The 15,883-nt window shown below is 54.8% G+C and overlaps 1 protein-coding gene across 1 annotated transcript in view; it reads right to left on the minus strand.

The window, feature by feature from the left end:
* Nucleotides 1-1,788: 1,788 nt before the first annotated feature.
* Nucleotides 1,789-15,883, minus strand: part of SLC12A5 (solute carrier family 12 member 5) — a 30,513-nt gene continuing 16,418 nt past the window's right edge. Inside the window, exons 13-26 of the mRNA XM_081097490.1 lie at nucleotides 15,297-15,415; nucleotides 14,861-14,959; nucleotides 13,804-13,923; nucleotides 13,393-13,497; nucleotides 11,928-12,096; nucleotides 9,874-10,069; nucleotides 8,815-8,984; nucleotides 8,372-8,503; nucleotides 6,843-6,950; nucleotides 5,473-5,595; nucleotides 5,181-5,380; nucleotides 4,870-4,884; nucleotides 4,496-4,629; nucleotides 1,789-4,296 (exon numbers count right to left, since the gene is read on the minus strand). Coding sequence (XP_080953616.1) covers nucleotides 4,205-4,296; nucleotides 4,496-4,629; nucleotides 4,870-4,884; nucleotides 5,181-5,380; nucleotides 5,473-5,595; nucleotides 6,843-6,950; nucleotides 8,372-8,503; nucleotides 8,815-8,984; nucleotides 9,874-10,069; nucleotides 11,928-12,096; nucleotides 13,393-13,497; nucleotides 13,804-13,923; nucleotides 14,861-14,959; nucleotides 15,297-15,415 — 1,782 coding nt within the window. The 3' untranslated portion in view covers nucleotides 1,789-4,204. The remainder of the gene's footprint in view (nucleotides 4,297-4,495; nucleotides 4,630-4,869; nucleotides 4,885-5,180; nucleotides 5,381-5,472; nucleotides 5,596-6,842; nucleotides 6,951-8,371; nucleotides 8,504-8,814; nucleotides 8,985-9,873; nucleotides 10,070-11,927; nucleotides 12,097-13,392; nucleotides 13,498-13,803; nucleotides 13,924-14,860; nucleotides 14,960-15,296; nucleotides 15,416-15,883) is intronic.

The raw sequence follows: 15,883 nt of genomic DNA on the forward strand, positions 1-15,883 counted from the left end.
AAGCCCCAGTTGGCTGAGTTTGGAATGGCATTTTCATGTCAAGAGCCTCGGGTTGTTTTCCAGCCGCACAGGCCCATCAGCTCCGGCGCCTATCTGCAGCTCCTGCCCAGGGCTCCACAGCAGACCAGGCTCAGCGGCATGGTGTCATTGTGCCCCACCCCTGTGTTGAGGGGTCTGCTCAAGGATGTGTAATTCAGCTACTCTGGAGTTTAGGAGTGTCCGTGGCAGCCACACAAACAATATACTCTTCTGCCTGACCCAGTATTGTTGGTTTTGGGTTTTCTCATTTTTCTCTTTTGCTCTCATTTCATTGGAGGATCTCCAGTGGACTGAACAATTCCAGTCACCAGCAGTTTAACACAAACTGTGAATCTAGGCCCCAACCATTCTTACCCCCCTAACGTTTCCATCAACCTCTCCTTCTCCAGGGGTAGTTGGATGGAATCAGTTCTGCAAAGGCAACTCTAGACTCTGGCATTGAACACCCATTTTTTCAGTGGTTTGAGTTTTGGGCTTAAAAATCAATCTCTTATTTTCTGAATAGCAGGAGGTAGGGACCATTTTGATGTCAGACTTTTGGTAGCTGGACATGGAGGATCTTGATACAGGTGGCTGTTCATAACTTTTGAGCCAGAGTGAAATTATTGGAGGGAGGACTTCTGGCTGCTGCTCTAAGTGGAGCCAAAGGAAGCTGCCCTCTCCCTAGGGATGGTGCTCATTAGAGCCCTGTGCATCACAGTCTCAAGGGGCCTCTGGCAGAGACGAGGGAGAACAGTGACTTCAGCTGAGTCCTGCCAGTGGCTAAGCAAACAATGGTTTAAAAAACTCAAGGTCCCAGATGGCAGCATTTTATGTTTTGATCTGTTTGTGTTATATAGTGTTTTTCCCTCTTTGGAACTTGTGTTGTTGATAAGATGATTACTTTTTAATTAAAATGAAAAAGGAAATGTGTCGTCTTTTTGGAGTGTGACTACCTGTAGGACCTCTTGGGGGCATTCCCTCTGAGGGTTGGAACGTGAGGGTCCCTGGAAGCACTGACTAGTTTCAGTCTGCTGTGAGGCCTGCTCCTCCTTGTCCTCAACCTGTGCTCAGGCCTCGAAACCTCTTTTAACCCTAGCTTCTTGTCAGCTCACCTAGTTAGCAGCTTTAATAACAGTTCGGAGCAGAAGCCTGCTGGCTAATTATAATGCTGTTAAACATCCTTGTTTGTGGTAGACTTTCTGTGTGTCAGCAGGCTTGTCCTCTTATCCTAGGAAAGGAAAATAGGACCATGAGGAGGCCATTTCTGGCAACTGGCCAGTGGAGTGGGTTACTCTCCTGTTTTGGTTTCATCTCAGTTGCCACCCTCTGTTCTGCCCATGATGCAGGGAGTTGGGAGAACCATAGAGTTACAGAATCTGTAGGGGCCTTCAAGAGCATTTAATAGTAGCCGGCCCACCAGGCAACGGTGTGGGTGTGTGAAGTGACTGGCACAAGGCCTCCAGTGGGTTAGGGGCCAAAATACAGACAGCACTGAACCTGACTGATCCCTACTCACTAGCTCACGGGGTGATGTTCGTGCAGTGTTCTCACTGCCCCGGCTGCCAGTTCCTCGTCCCTTGAGGACAGGGCCTCAAACTGTCAGTAGCTAACGAGGCACCCAGACCTGGGGGCTCCGCCCATCCCTCCTCTCAGAGAAGGTCAGTGTTTCTGATAGTCCTCCTGGAGAGCCACGCTGAGTAATCCTCTTCCCAACTACTAATTCTTCCCTCGTATGTCCAACCAGCACACCTCAGGCTGTGAAGGGTATAATAAAATTATTTTTATTGCATTTTGTGCAGACAGGAGTCTAAAAAATACAGTAAAAGCTGTAAAGCAGTAAATGGGAGCATTCAACAGTAAAGGAAAGACCAACCCTCTCCTTTTCATATTGGCACAAAAAAACACAAGGTCAGTACTGAGGCAGAATGCGGAATACTGAAACACTGAAAATTAATGGCAGGCCTAATAATAGTAATAAATACTCTTGATTTGGTTTGCAATCTCTCCTATTTACAAGGGTTTTCAACTTCATTGCATTGCCCTGCACGTAGATCGTCTGAAAACAAAAGCAACACTAGTTATCACTACAAGGCTATTGAAATATTGCACTCAGAATAAAAGTCACTTGGACATGAAACATCTAGCTACAATGATTATAAAGATAATTTGATGAATGACATGATAACATTCATAACAAATATTGCACATGTAGCACAGAAAACTTGGGTTTTTGTTGTGGGATGTTTGTTTTCATCCATGGAAACTGCTCTTTGCCAACCTGACAGTCTGGGCCCAGATAATGCAACTTTGGTTCCCTAATTGGTGTTGATACAACCCCTCCCCCTTCTGCCCAGCCCACCGCTTCAGCCTGACTGCTCAGGCCCTCACAAGGCTAGACCAGGTTGTGGTTCTCGGAGGTCTTGTGGAGGGAGGGGGCAGGGGAGCTGGTGTCTAATATCTCCAACTTTCTGATTACTACCTGGAAGAGTCTATCCAGCCCCCTCATCAAGTCTCAGATGGGCCTTGGCCTGTCAGACATCCAGACCTACCTCCAGCCACACCTGACCCAGTCAGCCTGCACCAGCTCCAGTTCTTTGCCTACAGCTCAAAGGAAAGGAGGTGGTGAGGTCAGGAGTACCTAGTAGCCCCAGCTCTGGGCGCGGGGCCGGATGTCTAGGTGTGAAGGTCAGGGCCCTGGCGCTGGAGGTACTGGACCCAGTCAGTCCCAGAGGGCACTGGAAGGAGCATGCAGTGCCTGTCCCCCTTAGAAATGTGCCCTGGGAGAAGGGAACCCGGCCAATGCGCCGCCTCTACGGAGCAGAAGTGCCAAGGACTGCAGTTGGAGGAGCCAAAGGCCTCGGGTCCTAGATGGAGGAGGGCAGACAGGCGCTAGGTCAGGAACAAAGCACACCGGACCGCAGGCCCCGCGCAGCTAGAGGCCTCTGCCAAACAGCGAGGGCCCGCCCCGGGACGCCGGGAAAGGCGGCTAGGTACCCGAGGCTGGAGCTGCCGAATGGGATGGGGGAGGGGGGCGGACTTCAGGGGCAGCGCTGGGACCTCCCGGTGGGTACGCACCTACACGGAAATCGCCCCCTCCTCCCTCACCAGTCCCAGAAAGAAAACTCCGGGTAGGGAACGCCCTCCAGCTCCCAGATTTGTCTTTGGCGAGGAACCGTGGGATAGGGGAGCAGCCGACTGTGGAGAGGCGCCTGCTCCCAGCGAAGGCACCGGGACGGGGCTTCCTGGGTGGGGCGCGGCCTCTCCTCCTGCCCTGAGAAGCACCCCCTCCGCTATCCTGGCCCCAGCTTGCATAAACGCCGAGAAGAGGCTGCACGCGCCTCGGCAGCCGCAGTGGAAGCTCACGTCCGCGGGGAGGCGAATCCAAGAAGAGCTGGACGTTCGTCTCACCTCCAAAAGGAACCAGAGGGAAGGATCGGAAGCCAAGGGCGCGCGGACAGGGCGAGGCGAGAGCGGGGCGGGGTGTGGAGGGACCGGGACCAGGACTCCCGCCTGGGCCTAAAGCACTTGTGCTCGCAAGCGCTCGGATTCCAGGAAAAGCCAGCCCCCGAGGCGCCGCCGCCGCCGGGCAGCCCGGCAGGGGAGCTCGACGGTGGCGAGAGGAGTCCGTTGCGCTTCTAGTCACGGAAGATGGGGACGTTAAAAACACACGCGATGTCTCCTGTACACTATGTATAGGCTCGGCGGCCCACGCTGGAGGCGCCGCCAGGAGGGGCGGCGGCGAAGGCCGAGCGTGGCCACCCCGCCCCGCGCCCCGCGCCCGCCGCAGCCAGGAGCTGGGCGGAGGGCAGAGCCGGACCGAGCCGGGCGGGGCGTGGGGAAAGGAGGGGCCACGCGGACGACCGGGGTCCTCCAGGCGCCAGCTCCTCGCCGCGCCTCCTCCCGACCTTGATGGCAGCGTCTCCTCCTCCGGCGGGGAAGAGGGCAGCCGGCCGCCGCCGGGGAGGCGGAGCGGAGCGGCGCGCCCGCCGGGCTCTGCGCTCCACGTGGAGGCGGCCCCTCCGAGTCAGTCCCGACGGACGTGGCCTCCGGGCGGCAGGCGGCGGGGAGAGGGCCAGGGCGCGGGCACGGGGGCTGTATGTAAACGGTGGCGGTGGCGGGGGGCGCGGCGGGGGCTCCGGGCCGCGGGCCGGGCGCGCTCGGCCCGGGGGGCAGGTCCCGGCTCTCAGGAGTAGATAGTGATGACTTCGCGGCCGCCGCCGCGGACCAGCATCACCCGATCCAGGTGCTCGGTGAGGACCTCGAGGAACTCCATGTCTGAGCGCCGGTCAAGGACCAAGACCCGACCCCTCGCCTCCTCCGGATGGAATTGGACACCGTGGGCCTCCGCCCTGACCGAGGAGCTGGCCCTGAAGCAGGACCGGGTCCGTCTTCCGTCCCAGGGCCAGGACCCAGGTTCCCTGACGTCCACCTCCCTCTTCCCCCCCCCTTCCCCCCAATTTAAAGTCCAGGATACAATTTTCATCACCGTTGCGGTTGCGGGGAGGCCCAGGCATGTTGAGCAACACGAGCTTGGCGTCCCGGGATTTCTTCACAATGACCTCGTTCAGCCGCACGGCCGTGTGCATGCGCCGCACGTTGGACTGGTTCCTGCGGGGGGAAGGTGGGAGGAGGGCACCCTGAGCCTGAAGAGCGGGAGTTGGATCCAGGCCAGTGGGCTGCTGAGCCCCAGTTCTTGCAACCAGGAGCCACCAACCCCAGACCCCTCCAACCTGGGCTCTTCCGAGGGCCCAGAGGTCAGGGGCATGAGTTGAGGGGTCATGACATAGTGAGGAGAGTAGGGACTCTGGCCAGCGCAGCAAAGAGAATAAAAAATTCTGAAGCACTTACAAGTTCTCCCACTCCCTTCAGGAAACACAAGAGAAGCAAAGAGGAAGAAAAGAGAGGGGTCAGACAAAGCGGGGAGGCCAGGGACCTGAGCCACCATCACCCACCCTGACTGCACCTTTCCACTGCCCGTCCCTGGGAGTTCTGACCCTCAGCAATCAGGCCCGACCCCCGAGTCCTCAGATGGGGAGACCAAGACAAGGTGTGGGCTGGGTCTTCCAACTGCCAGCCCAGGACGCGCGCTGCATGCTGCGCTGCCGTGGGGAGCACAGACCCTGTGGGTTCACCCCAGCCCTCAGCCCCCGGGCCCGTACGGCTTCATGCTGAAGAAGTCCTTGATGCCCTCGGACGAGACAGGACTGGGGCCCTTATTCTTCTCTGCCACGGACTTGTCCTTGGTCCAGGTGAGATGCACCTTGTCGGGATCTGCCTCTCCCTCCCCCTCAGGCTCCTCCCCCGGGGATGGTGTGCTGCTGGGGCAGCTGGGAGCACTCTGGTCATGGATCAGCTGCACCTGAGGGATGAACAAAGGGATAGCACGTGGCTCCTTTGGAGGCCAAAGGTTCTGCTCCCACTGGATGGGGCCAAACCACCCTGGTTGCATACCTCCTCTTCGGGCTTCTCCTCACTGTCACCAGCTGTCTCTTCTGGGACGTTGAGGCGGAGCCGAGTGTTGGCTGGATTCTTTCTCCGGATTGAGCCACGAGATTCGTCTGTGATGCTCTGGATCTAGGGAGCAACAAAGGTTGGTGCCAGCTCTGCTGTGAGTTACCATCGCCCATGCCCTGCAAAGAGCTACCACCAGAGCTGATATTCAGGCAGGGTGCATGCTTTCGGGAACTGTACTGGCGTTCGGGTACTGCTTCCATAGCAAACAGCTGCTGCCCACTGACCTGCCATTGCAACTCCTCTCCGGAGCCCCTGACCGCCCCGCCACCCAGCAACTAAAGGGTTAACACCTGGGCCTGCAGGGCTCCACCATAGCACTGTGGTCAGTGTCAGCTCCGATTGGTCAGTGCACAGTACTATTTTTTTTAAATATGTATTTCTTTATTGATTTCAGAGAGGAAGGGAGGAAAGAAAGATAGAAACATCAATGATGAGAGAGGATCATTGATCGGCTGTCTCCTGCACACCCCCTACTGGGGATGGAGCCCGCAACCCAGGCATGTGCCCTTGGTCAGAATCGAACCTGGAACCCTTCAGTCCACAGGCTGATGCTCTATCCACTGAGCCAAGCCCGCTAAGGCCACATGTACTATTTTTACTATCACCCCTGGTTAACATTCTTGGGGGTTCATCCTTCCCAGCTCAAATAAGTACCCATCACTCATTCCCCTGAGGAGCCTTCAACCACTATCTGAGAAATACATTATCCACACCTGGGAGACCCTTCAACCATGGCCTGTCCTCCTGGCCTATAGGGTCTGCCACCCGTTCCCCAGGCAACCTGTCACCTACCGCTGAGAGCTTTCCTGTCCCCAGCTCCTGGGTACTGTCTTTCATTTCCCCAAGTATCCTTCTCCCTGGGGTGGGACTAGTGGCCCCACATTACCCCCACCAGGAGATCTTACACCCATACCCCATACAGGCTTATCGTTAACCCTGTGAACCCATCCACCACACTCTAAATATCCATCTGTTACCCGCTCTCTGAGGGGCTATCACATGACCCCTCACACTGGCAGCCTGTCCACCATCCGTATTTAAGACCCACTATTCTCCCGTTGGCCCCAGAAGTCACAGACAGAGAGCTAAGTCTGTCACCCATGCCACAGCCCCTCTGCATCTTGGCTGAAAGGCTTGGTAGGTGCAGCTGCAGTGTGTAACTCCAATGCTGGGGAGCCCAGTGATGGGAGGAATAAGGGTGATGAGTAATGCTCTGAAGCATGCCAGCCCTGAGCCATTCCAGACCTGTGCAGACCCAGAACTGGCAGCAGCTTGAGGCTCTGAGAGCCCATCCAGGGCAACCTCACCTCCCGCTCCCGCTCGTTCTTGGTTAAATGCATCTGTTTGAGGATCTGGGAACGCTGCTCCATCACCAAAGTCTTCTCGTAGGTGTAAGCGGAGATGTCGCTCTCATGCTGTGGGCAGTCAAGGTGGGGGCGGGGTGGTGAGGGAAAAAAGCATGAGCTATAAGCTCAGGTACAAGGCCAAGGGACAGGAGGCAGGCCCCTTCCTTCTGCCAGCTTGGAGCTTCCCTATCAAATGACCTAATTTAACCAACAGTTGTGGGAGGCAAGAACGATGCTCTTTGAAGACAATGCAGCTTATTCCCTCCTCAGTCCAGCACAGGACCAGGCACGTGAACTGGTGAATGAATGAATGTGTGGATTAATTAATTATCCAGGTGAATGGAAAAGGGGAAGAAATAAAAAAGGAACAAAGGAATGAATGGATACACAAAGTGAATGAATGGATGGGTGAATAAATGAATACATTAATGAATATATGGGTAGATGAATGAATACACAGAAGGATGGGTAGATAGATAAGTAAACTGAGAATGGATGGATGTGAGGCTGTATAGTGTAATCCTAGAGCCAGCCTGCCTGGGTTCAAATCCTGGCTCTGCCACTAGTGAGCATTGTTGGGCAAATTACATAACCTTTCTTTGCCTTGACTCTCTAATCCATAAAATGGAAATGCTGATGATTGTATCTGTTTCATTGGTTGCTATGAGAACCAATATATGTAAAGTACATAAAACTGTGCCTTACATATCATGAGCACTATTAAACATAGCTCTTTCTTTCTTTCTTTCTTTCTTTCTTTCTTTCTTTCTTTCTTTCTTCTTTTTTGTTAATCCTCACCTGAGGATATCTTTCCATTGATTTTTTTTTTTTTTTTGAGAGAGAGAGAGAGAGAGAGTGGAAGGGATGGGGAGAGAAACATCAATGTTAGAGAGACACATAAATTGGTTGCCTCCCATACTCGCCTGACTGGGCCTGGGGATCGATCCTCCAAATGAAGGTACATGCCCTTGACCAGAATCCAACCCGTGACCCTTCAGTCTGTTCTATCTACTGAGCCAAACCAACTTGGGTGACATGGCTATTCTTTTTTTAAAAATATATTTTTATTGGTTTCAGAGAGGAAGGGAGGGAGAGAGAGATAGAAACACCAATGATGAGAATCATTGATCGGCTGCCTCCTGCAAGCTCCCCACTGGGGAACGAGCCTGCAACCTGGGTATGTGCCCTTGACCAGAATTGAACCTGAGACCCTTCAGTCCGCAGGCCAACGCTCTATCCACTGAGCCAAACCAGCTAGGGCTGGCATGGATATTCTTATATAGAAGAGAGGGAGGGAGGGAGGGAAGGAAGGAGGGAGGGAGGGAAGGACTCTTGGATGAATATGTGAGAGGTCAAGAAGCAAATGGGGGGAGGAATCCAGCATCATAAGATGATTGTTGTTGGGGTTTCCCTACTGGTGCTGGGCCAAGAGGAAAGAGGGCCCAGGGGGTGGAACTCCAAAACTTCAGGGGTGACTCCTGGGGACTCACCATTTCCACCACCTCGACCTCCGCAGTGATACGTAAATGGTACAGAAATGTGGTCAGGTCCTTCTTCATCTGGATGCTATTGTCATCCATCTGGGCCACAGTGAAGATACGCATCTTGCACTTCCGCCAGACCTGGAGGGGGGAAGGGGACCCAGAAAGGTCCAGCCCACATGTAGTGAGGAGACCCAGGGCCAGAACCTAGAGAGGACCCTGGCCTCACCCTTCCCACCCACCTTGCCACACAGACATGCAGACCCGAATCGTTAGCTCAGCGACCACTCCCTACAAAAGGCCCCTGCTTAGGTGTGGGTCCCCAGTTCCTAACACCTCGGAACGAAGGAGGCGATCACACCCCTTCCCAGGAGCTCACACGGAGGCTGGCCCTGGCCAGAGCCCATGAGCCTCGCCGACGAGTGTACACACGTGCACACGCCCGTGCTCACCTTGTGGTGCCGCAGCAGGAAGGGCAGCAGCATAAGCATGCCTCCGTCGTGCACAATCCACCAGACGTCGATGCTGCCCTCCGAGAAGCGCTCGGGGTTCCCGGGAAACATGGACACGTTCTTGGTGACCAACAAGGCCAGGTGGCCAGCTGTGGTTTCCCGGACCAGCTCTGGGGGAGGCCAAGGAGAGGGCCAGATGGGAAACAGTGACCCTGGTCCCATCCTGCACCAGCAGCAGCCACAGGGGCTCCCAGCACCCAGCACCCCACCCCGCCCCACCCGCTCCACCTTGGCCTTGGGCTGAGTAGTCAGAAAACCAGCAACTACCTGGGCCTCATCACGTATTTGCTGTTTGAATTTGGGAAAGCCTCTCAACCTCTCTGGGCCTGTTCCCCCAACTGCCCTTTCTGATTATTAAGCCCTCTACCATGCATGGCCTCATTTAATCCTCCCAACCACCTTGTAACTATGATCTACCTATGAAGGAGACAGAATAGCCTGGAGTTAAGAGTTCAGTCTCTTGGCTTACCAGCTGTGTGACCTGGAGCAAACTCCTTAATCCCTCTGTGCCTCAGTTTCACACCCCACAAATGGAGATAGCAGTGCCCTGCCCTCACGGGACTGCTGGGAGAATTAGGCTTAGAGAAAGCCTCAGCTTGTCTGGCACACAGAACACAGTCTGTAAATGTTAGTTACTATATTCCTGTGACCAAGGACTCTGATGCTCAGAGAGGGTGAGTTACTTGTGAACAATCACACAGCCAGGAAGGACCAGAAGTGAGATTTAGGCCCGGGCTTCTGTGGCTTCAAAGCCGTAGCTCTTACCCCTGCCCCGCACTGACTTCCTCCCAGCGCTGTGAGCCCACAGGAGTCAAGACTGTCTGCTTCACACCTGAGTCCCCAGCACCCAGCACAGTCCCCAGCACATCGCCAGCTTTGAACACTGTCCCCTGATACGCAGAACCCACATCTGTCACACCTGGAAAACTACCCCAAAGGAGGAGAGAGAACCCACAGCCTCCCACCCAACCCACCACTGCCCCGCCCTCCCTGCCTTACCAATGAAGTTCCTCCACGTCTGGTGATCCTCCTTCTGCCGCCAGTTGCGAGGCCAGCCCACCAGCACGGTGTTGTGCTGCAGCCCCCCGAGGCCCCCGGACTGAATCAGATGGGACACACCATCACGCAGGTTGGAGGAAATCACGACCTGGCAGAAGCCTTTCACTTTCTCCGCCTCCATCAGACGCCGGATGGACTGGGGGTGGGGAGGGGACATCAGTTAAGGACCAGCCTCAGGCCTCCCTGGCCCGCCCGGCTCCTTGCAGCCTCCCTTCCTCCATGGTTCCCACTTTCTGCAGCTCAGCTCTGAGAACATCAGCTCTGGTGCCAGCGTTGTGCATGGCTCCCCATCACCTATGGCCCCCATTCCTTGTTGATCAGTCAAAGCTCTTCATGATGGAACCCCACACCTCCCACCACCCAGCCATTGCTCATACCTCTCAAAGCTGCAGCTCTCACCACTGCCTGCCACTGACTTCCTGCCAGGGCTGTGAGCCCTGCAGGAGTCAAGACTGCTAGCTCTCCACCGCCACCCAGACCCCTCCCCACTGCCCGGCCCAAGTCAAATGTCACTTTCTTCAGGTATCACCCCCACCCCCCACCCCACCCCCAGACCAGAGTGAAACCGGGCTCCTCTGCACGGCCAATTTGTTTAACAGTTTTTTAAAGTTAGCATAATGATATGTATTTTAAATGCACATTCAATCTGCATTGAGGAAAGATTTATTACACTCATTTTACAGATGAGGAAATTGAGGCTTAGAGAAATTAAGACTTGCTTTAGGCCATACAGCTAACAGAGGCTATCATAGGGGTTCAACTGCAGGGCTCTGACCCCATCCACTGCCCTAACGTCCAACAGAAAGGCTTCGATTCCTACCTCTGCCGCCTCCTGCTGTGTGACCCGGGCAAACTGCCTAACCTCCATGAGCCTCAGTTTTGTCATCTGTCAAATGGGGACTGTGGGAGCTACCTCACTTAGGAATAAGGAGACTGACATGACATGATGGGGGTGTACTGCCTGACAGGTGTAAACACTCAGCATTTTCTGTGCCTCTTGCTATTAGCTCTAGCATAGCACCTGTCACATCAGATGGGGTGAGTGCCCTCTGTGAATGTTCCATCACCTCACCCGCCTATGACCACCCTGGGGGCTGGGGTTTGGCCTTGTACACCTCCATACCCCGTGTGCCTAGCCCAGTGTCTAGTGCACAGCATATTCTCACTGAATAAAAGTGACCAGCGGGAGCCTCCAGCTCTGGGCCCTGACAGATGGGTGTGAATGGCCCAGAGAGGCAGAAACAGCAACTATCACAAGCCATTGGGGTGCCCCTCCCCAGCTCACCTGGCCTTCCGCAGGCTCCCTTTGCTGTCTGGTCACAGCCCAAGGGAAGAGAGGCCTGAATCGCAAACAGAACCCACTTCCTCTGCTGCCCACAGGTTCTGACACCTCTTAGTGCCTCTTAATGCCCCAGGCCACATCTGGCTCTGTAAGCTGCTCTGTGGGCATAGACCAGTGGACAGGGACAAGAGCAAACAGCATGGGGACAAGAGCAAGCAGCATGGAGCCAGGGACCTGGGTTCAAATCCTGCCTATGCTTCCAGCCAGCTTTGTGACTTTCAGTGAGTTGCTTCCCTTTTGTGCATCAGTTTCTTCCTGTTCCAAACATGGATACTCATCCTGCTGACTCCACTCCGTAAGGGGATAGAAAGAATCCATGGATGTGAAAACACTTTGGAAGGTTTGACTTCAGCAGGAAGAAGTATGGGGTAGCAGTCCAGCAGTTCTAGTTTTTCTGTCTTTAGACAAGTGATCTGACTTCTCTACCCCTCGGTTTCCTCATCCATGAAATGGGCCCTTCTGGCTCAGATGGTCTTTGGTTCCATGAGTTGGATTCACACCCTGAGCCCTTAGACCCGCCTTCTAAGAAAGAGGACAGCAAAGTCTGAGCCCCCACTGATCCCAAAGGTGGAAGGAAAGAAGCGTGAAGCGGCAAGGACTGTCTTCCTGAATGCCCTGTCCTTCCTCCCTCCCCACCAGGGCCTCCGCTCACCTCCTCTGCCCGCTGGGCCTGTGGGTGGTTCTCCAGAAAGGTGCCCTCAAGGACAGAGCCCACAATGGTCAGGCCTTTCCCTGCCTTGAGCTGGGAGGTCAGTGAGAGCAGCTGCGGGTGTACCACATTCTGGTCTTGGTCCACACGCACCAGCACCAGCAGCTGTGGCCTGAAGAGGATGCAAGGTCACATGATCCATCCACCACCCACCCATCACCACCCCCCATACACCCATACAACCACACACCATACACCAGTGAGTTCACTAGCCATTTGTCCTCTGTACCCCCATCCATTTCCTCACCTATATCCCCACCGCCCATCCATCCATCCATCCATTTCCTTGAGTATCAACCCATTTAACCATCCACCCACCCATCCATCTCTCCATCTACCTCGCTCATCCATACATCCATTCAATCACCCACCCCTCTATTTTATCTTTCAGTCATCCATCATCCACTTCCATCCAAATTAATTTACCTATACATGCATTGTTCACTTAATTACCCTCACATACTACCACCATTCGTTCGCAAATCTACCTATGCAGCCAACCACCGTCATATGTATGCTTATCCACCTGTGTATTTACCCACCTATTTATCTGTTCATTTATTTATTTCCTTTAGCGGTCTCATCCATCCAGCCACCCATGAGTTTAACAGCATTCTCTAAGAACCTACTCTGGCCAGACCCTCTGCTAAGCTTTGAGAACTCAGACAAATAACACGAAGGTCTGGTCTGTGGGAGCCCCGGGTTAGCAGACAGCGTCAAGGACAAGCCAAGGTGTCAGGGCACAGTGCAGAGTTCCAGGCTTTGCTCTTGGCAAAGGGAGCTGAGGGGGTGAGAGGCGGGCGGGCTTGCTGAGCAGGCGCTTAGAGAGTACCAGGGGCTGCAGTGGGCGGGAAGGTGCCGGCTCCAGCTCCGCCTTCCATGGCCTCTGAGACCCTCTCTGGCCCCTGACTTTCACATGAACAAGACGGAGATATTGTTATGAATCTAGAGGTTTCCAAACGCCCTATCACTCTCAGAGTGGATGGGTCCTCCTCTCCCAGAGCACATGCTACGTGACGTTATGTTCATCTGTCTCTGGATGTGCCTTCTCCGTGGAACTGTGAGCTCACTGTGTCCCCAGAGACCTGAAGAGGGCTTGGCACATAGCATGCATTCAGACATTTAAAAAAATAATAGTGGAATAAATGAATAGATGAATGAGTGGATGAAGAGATGGTCAGGAGGCTGGCATGGGAGTCGGTTTTGGAGAACAAATGTCTGGCACGCGGCCCAGCCCTGGTGCTGTAGGTGGGAAGGTTTCAGACGAGGCGGAGCTGGGGGGGAGGAGTTGAGGACACACCAACGTGGTGAGAACACCACTCAGCAGAACAAAGCAGGTGAGGCAGGTCAGGGCCTGCTCCCTCCCTCTCCCTCCCTGAGCCTTCACACCTGTGCTCCCACCGCTCACCTCCAGTTCTTGGTGTGAGGGGGCCCTTCCTCCAGGCGTAAGAGGGCATAGCGAGCAGCGCTGAGAGACAGGCCTCGGATCCCGTCACCCCACTCCTTCTCCGCCCTGGAAGCCAGGGCGTGTCAGGGAGGACAGTCCACACTGAAGTGGCCAGTCCCCCGGGCAGAGTCCTCTATCACAGGCTCAGAAAGGACTTGCACATCACTCCTGCCACCTCCACTTCTCAAAGCTTCGGCCCTCCTTCTGCTCTTGTCCCCTATCTCCCAATCCCACCCCATGCCACCCCTCCTCCACTCTACCCCCACTTCCTGCCTCACCCCCAGCCCCCATCATCCCATCACCAGCACTCCTACCCCTCCTCACCCCTCCATCCCTCAGTCTCTCCCAGCCCTCCCCTCCTCCTGCACTTACCCACGGTACTCGATATACTTGTAGATGAGCCCAGCAATGAGCATGGCCACCAGGGCATAATACCAGGAGCAGATGAACATGAGGGCCAGGCAGAGGCTCATGCCCAGGAAGGAGAGTGTCCTAGACAGTGGGAGAGAGACCTAGCCTCTGAGCTCTGGCGGGGCCATCACTGGTGCCAAGGCTCAAACAGCAAGACTCACATGGGGCAGGGCCTGGGCAGGACCTGGAGACCATGCCCAGGTCTAGAGGAACTCACACCGTCATCCCCATGAGCACCACAGGGATATGGGACCTTCTGAATGAGTGAGCAGCCACAGACAGGGCACCAGCCCATGCCCCACCCAACTCCTGAGTCGCCCCTCCCTGTCCCAGTGCCTTAGCCTCTGCCAGACCGCCTCACCAGATGGGCTCTGAGGCAGGTTTCTCTGGGAAGAGTTGGAGGCAGGATCTCCCAGGACGGGTGTGCCCCTAGCAAGAGGCACTGGCAAAGCAGGAGCCCTGAGATAGGAGTCAGGCAGCCTGGGTTCTAGTCCAGATACGCCATAGCCTTGCTGAGAGGCCTTGGGCCAGTCCCTTCTCCTGTGTAAGCAAGCCGCATGCTCCTTTTGGTAGAACAAGCATGACATTCCTGCCCTGTCTCATGGGCCTATTGTGAGAATGAATAGAATTAAAATAAAATGATCAGAAGAACCCCAGGCTGCACATAAGGAGCATCTTCTGGGCACCAAGCACTGCACTGTTCACAAGGGGCCTAGGCGATGGGAACAGTTGCTATCCCATTCCACAGCTCAGGAAACTGAGGTTTCCTCATCCAGATGGTAAGCTGGTGAGCAATATGCACAGGACGGGGTTACAGCTGAGACCACTTATGACTGTGATATATTATTATTTGTGATTATGCAGAAACCCTCTCTAGGACCTTTCTCATGCTAGTTGGGCTACAAAAGCTGGAGTTTGGGCTGCTTAGACCTGGAGGGGATGGACTAGGATGAGGTGGACATTAGGATGGAGATGAGAGGGGATTCTGTGGGGTGGGCAGGGGGAACGAGGCACCCACCAGTGGTAATATCGAAAGCGTGGCCTCCAGTTGGGCGTCCTCAGCAGCGTCTGTACCGCACAGGCCAGGTTCACGAACATGTAGCACATCAGGAAGAACCTAGAACAGAGAAAGGCCCGGGACAGACAGAGATTCAAGGAGGGGCAGAAACAGAAAGAGAAACAGAAGGGAAGAGAGGGAGAAAGGGCAGAAGAAATTGGGGAGGTGTCCGAATCCTGTCCTGGTGTTTAGGAAGGGGTTCAAAGGCCAAACCCCGTTACAACACAGCCTGCTGCGTGCGGGGGTAAATCTCTATATAACGAAAGACGGTTTCTATGACGGTGGGGAACCTCCTGGGGTTGTTAAAGTGTCTGGGTGGGCTGCTCAGGGTCACAGCTGCTGGATCCAGGTAGAGAGACACCCGAGCTGGTGGGGAGGGCAAGAGGCCAGCACGCACATGGAGAGGATGGGGGCGACCTCATCGAGGGACGCAATGAGGATGCCGATCTCGCAGATGCAGGCCGTCAGGAGCAAGGCCCATGTTGGCTCTCCGTTGGCTTTGCCGTGGCCAAAGACCTGGGGACAGAGTAACCATCATGGGAGCCTGAGACCTTAAGGACTTCTTGTGTCTCCTCCAGTCTTGGGGACCAGTGCAGTAGAGGCAGAATCCCCTCATCAATGAGGAGGTAGGGACAGGACGCTGTATGTCTCATCCTTTAGCAATACCCAAGGGGATGCCGGGCTTTTGTTGTATCTCACCCACACTGACATTGGCGCCCAAGTGCAATGAAGTTCAAATGCTCCCTTAAGGGGGAAAAACAAATGGGAGAAGAACTACAGGAGGCCAGCAAGAGGCCATGACTGTGCGCGCCATAAATCTTTTTTTTAGCATCATGGAGAGAGCTGCCCCCTTCTTGCCCTTTGGCTGCCTCCTTGAATCCCTGCCTGATCACTAGGCCAAAGGAGGGCCATTTATTTTTCCCCTAAGAGCAGACAACTCTGTCCAAAAAGATGGCATTGACCATGGGCCAAATCCCAAATAAG

Source organism: Myotis nattereri (genome assembly GCF_964212035.1).
Source record: "Myotis nattereri genome assembly, chromosome: 8".
NCBI classification, from domain to species: domain Eukaryota; kingdom Metazoa; phylum Chordata; class Mammalia; order Chiroptera; family Vespertilionidae; genus Myotis; species Myotis nattereri.